This window comes from Mus caroli, unplaced genomic scaffold, assembly GCF_978045245.1.
Source record: "Mus caroli unplaced genomic scaffold, Mus_caroli_1 scaffold_9, whole genome shotgun sequence".
NCBI classification, from domain to species: Eukaryota; Metazoa; Chordata; class Mammalia; order Rodentia; family Muridae; genus Mus; species Mus caroli.
Window position 1 is genome coordinate 60617494 of NW_028227264.1, and position 7555 is coordinate 60625048.

The 7555-nt window shown below is 48.5% G+C and overlaps 1 protein-coding gene across 1 annotated transcript in view; it reads right to left on the bottom strand.

Moving 5' to 3' along the window:
• The window catches only part of Hkdc1 (hexokinase domain containing 1), a 39196-nt gene extending 37234 nt beyond the window's left edge, over window positions 1–1962 (bottom strand). Inside the window, exon 1 of the mRNA XM_021174451.3 lies at window positions 1884–1962. Coding sequence (XP_021030110.1) covers window positions 1884–1946 — 63 coding nt within the window. The 5' untranslated portion in view covers window positions 1947–1962. The remainder of the gene's footprint in view (window positions 1–1883) is intronic.
• Window positions 1963–7555: the final 5593 nt, after the last annotated feature.

Below are 7555 nucleotides of genomic sequence, written 5' to 3' on the forward strand. Positions count from 1 at the left end.
CCATAATTTTGCAATGTTGGCATACTAAACTGTGAACATACACACACACACACTGAAAGCCCAATCTGCCTTGTTCTTATGAATGATCCATCTCTGAGAGTCAATGACCAGGTGCAACCCAGCATTATCAATAGGTCAAATACATCAATATATTGAACTGGAAACGAATGTCAGACAGTGGCCTTCTTTTTGTCTTCCTGTCCTTCTGAGATTTCCAAACACAGTGCAAGGGTCTAATGAATAATCTTTGAAGGCAAGCTTCCCAGGACCTTGACAACGCCAGGGGCAGGAAGTGTGTAAACTGTCGGACAGGAACCACTGAATTACCACTCAGACAACACACTTTGCTTTTAGAAGAGCTGTTTTTGGCCTGTGGAGGAATGTCCTTCAAGCTGTGAGTCAAACTGGCTACAAACCAGTGTACTCACAAGCCCAAGGGACCTGCTGGGCCCTTGATTAGGGTGGCTTCTGGGGATTCCTGACTTTCTTGCTTTTCACAGTGAGGGGAGGAACTCAACCCAGGTATTGATTAAGGCTGGCCCTTCTTTCAGAGGCTCTGGAATGCCTTGTTTGAACCTGTTCCTGGGCTGGTGGACAAACATGCTCCAGCCTTATCCCAGGCTAGAACAAAAGGCCAGCCACTGTACGGAGTCGGGGGATGAAGTGACTGCAAACTAAAGGTTTCAGTCTCAAAGATTATCCTTAGGGCTGGCCTCTCCGCCCAGCTGGTAGAAACAGCAATGAGTTCTGAAACAGGGCTGCAAAGGACTTTACACCCCTCAAGCAGTCAGCAGAGGGGGTTCTGGGAATCTAGTCCAACAAATGACAGAATGAAAAGCTGTCAAAGCAGATGGGTTTCTACTCTCCGGCTTGCCCTGGCTCTCATGGACTGCAGACAGACGGAGTTTACCCACTAGCAAAAAAGGGGCTACAAGGGGACCATACTTCCTCTTTCAAAGTTTGAAAAGCATTTAGAAGGCTAGAGGAGGCATCTGCCAATTTCAGTGTACTGTTAGTGCCCGGGTGACCTTGGCAGAGTATAGTTGCCCGGAGGACTCCTGTTGTCAATGGAGATGCTACATCCTCCTCCTTGCAGCTGTCAGCAGCCAGTGAGTGTGACCAGGGACACAGGCTGCACTCATTTTAGCTGCCAGAAGATAATCCTGATCTCATCAGTCAACTAGAGCCCATCTTGATTTTGTAGCTGGGGCAAAGTAGCCAAAAACCTGACCTATTAATAGGACAATAGGACATGCTGAAAATTACAACTGTGTTAAAATGTATATGCCAGCCATGCCGAATGGGTTGTAATTCCAGGCACTTGGGAGACTGAGGTTGTAGTCTCAGACTAGAGTGGGCCATATAAGACCCTGTGTCAAAATCATAAAATCCCAGGTTTTGTCTTGGTGCCTTTATTTCCATGTGATTTCAAACACGTGAATAATCGGATGCACTTTTAAAAGTTCTCTTTCTTTATAAACGACTCACCTTCGACCTTCGTCATGGCCTTGCCCCTAAATGGCCCTGAATTGGGCACAAAGTTCCTAGAACTTTTTGAAGACTTCCAATATCCCATATTTGCCAAGAGGCTCTGACTGAAAGCCGGGACGGGGGACAGTGAGCAATGTGGGACACTTGCTACCTCTTCCTCCCTGAGACGTTCACTGGTATTGGCTCCCTGTATCTTTTCCAATAAAGTCTCTTAAATACTTTTTCCTTTCCTGCTGGGGCTTGAACCCAGGACGTAATAGAAGCTAGGCAAGCACTCTAGAGCTGCCCTCCCCACCCCGCCCCAGTGCCTTAATCCCTTTTGCTGCCGAGAGGGAGTCTGTTGGGTCTGTCAGTGTAGACTGGGCCAGACACCTCAGCTTTAGAGCCCTTACCTTCTTGATCTGGTCCTCCTTCAGCTTGGTGAAGTAAAACGCCACCAAGTGTACTGCAAACATGTTCCCAAGTGTGGTTGTTCCCGAGAGGGCCGAGTCTTCCGTACACTCTCTGTCTGTGGAGTGCTGCACGCCTCTAGTTCGGGCGGGGAGGTGGGTGCTTGGGTTAAATACTTCCAGCTGCTCGGTTCAATGATTAAACTTCGCCCGTCTTTGGTCCCTCCCTCCGCCACACACTCGATTGTCTAACAGGAGGCTCTGGTGGGAGCTGAAGGCAAGCAGAGGGGGAGGCTGGGGATTGATGGCTCACTTGACTATCTGAGAACTGAGCATCGCGAAAATCTTGTTGCTAAGTGACACGCTAAGGCCTGTGCTCTAAGACCACTCAGCTAAGGAAGAGCTTGTGAGAAGTTGGGGGTGGGGTGGGGGGGAGCAAAACAGAGCCAATTTATGAACTAAATCCCAGTTCCAGAATTCCTCTTCTCAGCGAGGCAAAAGGACTGTAGACTCCTGGTACCCTAGGCACCGTCTTTTGTTTTTTGTTTTTTTGTGTGTATGTTTCTAGAGATGGGTTTCTCTGTGTAAAACTGGCTGCTCTGGCTGTGGACCAAGCTGCCCTTGAACTCAGAGATCCACCTGCCTCTGCCTCCCGAGTACTGGGATTAAAGCTGTGTGCCACTGCTGCCTGGCTTCTGAGGCACCATCTTAACTAAGGCTGAGCAGTGTCCTGGTCCTGCAGATTCAAAAAAAAAAAAAAAAAATGCTGAGACAATCCCTCTACTGTGGCAGATAAGCTAACGAGAAGCAATCAATACTCCACAGTGGTAAGCCAGGCAGCCTTTATTTCAGAGTAGCTTGGGGTTGCTGTGTGTGTGTATGTGTGTGTGTGTGTGTGTGTGTGTGTGTTTGGAGGTGGGGGCATTAAGAATAGAAGCCACCAGGCCCTGCTGGAAGTGCTGCGCAGGAAGGATGTACTACCATTGAGACACCTGGTTTCTTGCCCTCTGCCCTCACCATGCGTGGTATGAGAAGGATCTGCCACATGGGAACAAAACCCTTTGCAGTCCTCCCGGCCACTGGCTGATTAGTGAATTCAGTGAGGCTAGCATTAGCGGCCACTGCCATGGATGGGGACTTTATTCATCCCATCTTATAGATCAGGGAGCTGGCCCTGAAGTGCTTAGTGACTTCCTGGAAATCACGGTTGTGAATGCTTCAGCCAGGAAGCAACCCCAGAAATGTGATTTCAGAGCCCAGCTCATGACCAGTACTCAAGGCCAACTCTCCAACGCGCCTTCCACCCAGTGCTCATCTGGTGACTACTCAGAGTCTGCGAGGTTGAAGTTTCAGCAACGCTGGAAAGTTAAGCACAGACAGCACTTCAATAGACCCTCCCTGATAGGGAAAGGGGTTTCTTGAAAAACAAATTCCTGACTCTACTCTTCCAAACACTAAGAAAACGCACTGTAAAATTCAGTCGACTAGATAGCTATGGGCACCCCATTGTCTCTTGGCTTCCACTGACCAGGTGGCCTCTGAATGAGCTGTGTCATTCTGGTCAGCTTATATCCTCAGCTCTGTCTGCTCTTCTGCACACTCTTCCCAGTGACAGCAATGACTGACTGCTGCCTGGTCGGGGCCTTTCACGGCTGCCTCTTCACAACGCACCGGAAGTCTGCCTTAGGCCAGACTTCATGAAATGATTACATACTTTACCCAGACTGACATAACAGCCTCCCCAATGGGGAAACCTCGACCCTTTCCATCTGTTTACTCCCAGGCTATGACTTTTATCTCCTTTGCTTATCGCACAAGCAAACAAAAGGTTAACCTTCAGTTCCAGAAATGCAGAACTGCTGGTACTCAGGGGTGGTCTCAGACAACATCCTGGGCAGCCTGCCTGTCCAGGAACCATACCTTTACCACAATTACCTCCCAAACGCCTGGGTGCCAACAAGGCCATCCACTCCAGGCTGGGATATGAGATTATGACAAGGAGTGGGCAGAAGGAAAGCAACCATAATCAAAGACTTCTACAGTCTCCGGGAGCCTGGGAGTGAGGCAGGCAGGCAGGCAGCCTATGGGATTTCACTGAGGCAAAGGACAGCAAAGGCTGTTCGTGTTATAGGGAGTACTGTGTGTTGTCCAACTAAGCACAGGAGAGCATGTCCCCTTCAGGTGTGAGTTAGCTAAGTAACCCGAGGCTTAATGACTATTAAAGGTTATGTGCATCCAGAGTATCTGGACAGACAATTTTATAGTAGCTAGCCCAGAATGTCTGGGTGTGAAGTCATGGACTTTGCTTAAGGACACACTGAGTATTACCACTGTTGTAATAGGTAACACGGATCGCCCACTTGACCTAGGACCTCAACCAACTCAGGAAGAGCAGCTCTCTACACACACACACACACACCTTCCAGAGTTCTGCTTTAATCCATTAAGGCCTCATCTAAGCCCAAAGCAGCATCTGCTCTCCTTTAGGTACTGAGCCTTGCAGGGAGCCAGGCAGGAGGGCCAGACAGCCCACTAAACCTTCCTATTTACTTAGAACACATGTGGAGCTTACGAGGTGCTTTGCTGTGTTCAATTCCCACTGCAATGACCACACTCTCCACTTGATGGAGGGGCAGAGCCCCAGAGCCCCACTGGTATTTGGTGGATCAGAAATTCTAACACAGGCAGTCTGGCACCAGAGCACAGGAAAATCTGTGGATGTGTCTGGAAATGCAGCCCCAGCCCCAGCCCCAGAGAGCAGTGGAAAGCGCCTAGGCCACAGGTTCTCCCTTCCCTCAAGGTGAAAGGTCAAGATCACATACTCACTACCACCCTGCTGGTTGCCCTGTCAATGAGCACACACACAGGACAGTGGACGTCACTTGGGCACACTAAAATCATCACCTATTGAACTCTTCCCAAGGTAGAAACCCCTCCTAAAATTCCTACTTACTCTCCTCCCATTTGGTCCCCGAGGAAGAGAAAATGAGTGTAGCCTTTTTCATCCATTCAGTAAAACAACTATAAACCACAAGAAGGTACCTGTTCCCTTTATAGGATTATAAGCACAGTTAGGAATGCTGTCAAAATGTTGCTACTTGGCTGGGTAGGGTGGTACATGACTTTAGTCCTAGCACTCAAAAGGCAGAGGCAGGTGGCTCTCTCTGAGTTGAGGCCAGATTGGTCTATACAACCAGTTCCAGCCAGCCAGGGCTACAGAGACCGTCTTAAAAAAAAAAAAAAAAAAAAATCCTGGAGGCTGGAGATGGCTCAGTGGGTAAGAGCACTGATTGTTCTTCTGAAGGTCCTGAGTTCAAATTCCAACAACCACATGGTGGCTCACAACCATCCACAATGAGATCTGATGCCCTCTTCTGGTGTGTCTGAAGACAGCTACAGTGTACTTATATATAATAATAAATAAATCTTTTTGTTTGTTTTGTTTTGTTTTTTTGAGACAGGGTTTCTCTGTGTAGCCCTGGCTGTCCTGAAACTCACTTTGTAGACCAGGCTGGCCTCGAACTCAAGAGATCTGCCTGCCTCTGCCTCCTGAGTACTGGGATTAAAGGCGTGCGCCACCACACCCGGCCTATAAATAAATCTTTAAAAAAAAAAAATTCCTGCTACTGTGTTTGCACAAGAGTGTGGGAATAGTCACTAGGACAGTGACTACTGTATTTTCAGAGGGGTGGCACAAGTGAAGCCAATGTCCAGCAGCTTTCTAAAGAATGCTACCCACCATGGTCTACAGACTTGTTGCTCACCTAAAGGACAAGGAATGCTTAGGAAGAAATTAATGCATGGCTCTTTTCAAATCGCAGCTCAACAGCTGCAAAACAGATGACAGAGACAAGCCACATGAGGAAATGCGATTCGTAGGGCAGAAGACAACCAATTGAGAATTAAGCAAATGACACTTCTGCTTAGCCTTGACAGGAACCAAGAGCACAGGGCTGGAGAAGTGACTCAGGGCTGACGAGCACTGTGCTCTTCCAGAGGACCAGGGTTCAAGTCCCAGCATCCACACGGCAGCTCGCCAATCTCTAGTTCCAGAACTCTCAGGAATTCTGATGCCCTCTTCTGCACTCTGAGGGCAACAGGCATGTACATACATGATACAAAGACATATGTGCAAGCAGAATATCCGTACACATAAAATAAACAAATAGAATTAAAAAAAAAACAAAATAAAAATTAAAAACTCAGGAGGTCAGAAATGAAACCATGATGGAGAAAAGTCCTTAACGTAAGTTTGGAGCATGGTGGTGCACACCTCTAATGCCAACAGTCAGGAGGCAGAATTCAGACTAAGGCCATACTGGCCTCAGTCCTGCAGCTTTCTAAAGAATGCCACCCATCACGGTCTACAGACTTGCTGCTCCGTAAGGAGTTCCAGGACAGCCAGGGCTACATAGAAAGACTTTGTAGATAGGTAGACTGATAGACAGTCAGAGACAGACAGACAGACAGTTGGAAAGGGCTTCCATACACCATGTTCCCCAATGAAGTTGGCAAGAAGGCCCTGAAACAGCTCAGGAAGCAGGGAGAGGAAGAGGAAGAGAAAGAGACGGCTTTCAACCAGAACGAAAAGAGGAGCAGAAGCCAAGGCTTCAATCTTAACACCCAGGAGCCAGAGGCAGGCAGATCTCGGAGTTAGAGGCCAGCCTGGTCTACAGAGTCAAAAGTAAAACCTACCTCAAAACCAAACCAAACCAACCAACCAAAACAAAAACAAACAAAACCCCGACCAAACAAGAGGAACAGAAGAAAATCCAGGACTGAGTTCCAAGGCCACAGAGAAGGGCCCCCCAGCCACAGAACTGAAATCTGGCAAAATGAAATACCCATATGGGAATTACAAGCCCACAAAAAAGGTGACACTTCACACTTTAACAAGATCAACTTGCTCTCATGGTGACAGTTTAAGCTCTCTGAGATGGACCCAGGGCCATGCCAATCAGTTTCTGTTTGTGTGGCTTGGTATCCAATACCTCCAGTGTCTTCTGCTGAACCACGGGACCCTCCTGTCCCTGAGCAGGAAAAGGTAAGGGACAAACGATCGATGGCTGTTCAAGAACCTCCCTCAGGTGAGCACTCAAACAGTCCTTCCCTGACAGTCCCGGACCTGCACCGTCCATCAGAGCCTCGAGAAACTCAACTTGTCGTTTGTAAAAACCTGTCTGGCTCAGTTCATGGGGATTTTGTGAGACCACATGAACAGGAATGACTGCACATGATAGGTCACAGAGGAAAGCTAATCCTAGAGACTGGAGTTGTCCAGAGACAAGTCTCTTAGGCACTTCATTCCTTTACCCACAGGCAGGGAGAACAGTCCTGTCCTTTAGCCTTTGTGCCCCTAGAGACGAAGTCCCAGATGAACACTGCCATCTCGGGTAAATGAAACGCCACCTGACTCAGAACCCCCTAAGCAAGCACAGAGACACGACTACCACAGCAGATCTGGCTGCTCCCCAAGCCTCTACTCTAGGGTCAGATTCAATCCAGCACACGTTCAGGAAACTGGCTTAATTCTCAGAATGACCTGAGAGGTCCAGTCTCAGCCAGAATGGCCCAAACCTTCAGGCTCCGTTAGGAAATCCTTGGGGTGGGCAGGTTGGGTCTCAGCTTCTGACAACGCTGAGTGAGCCTGCCCACAAGCACAGGCTGAGAAAGGC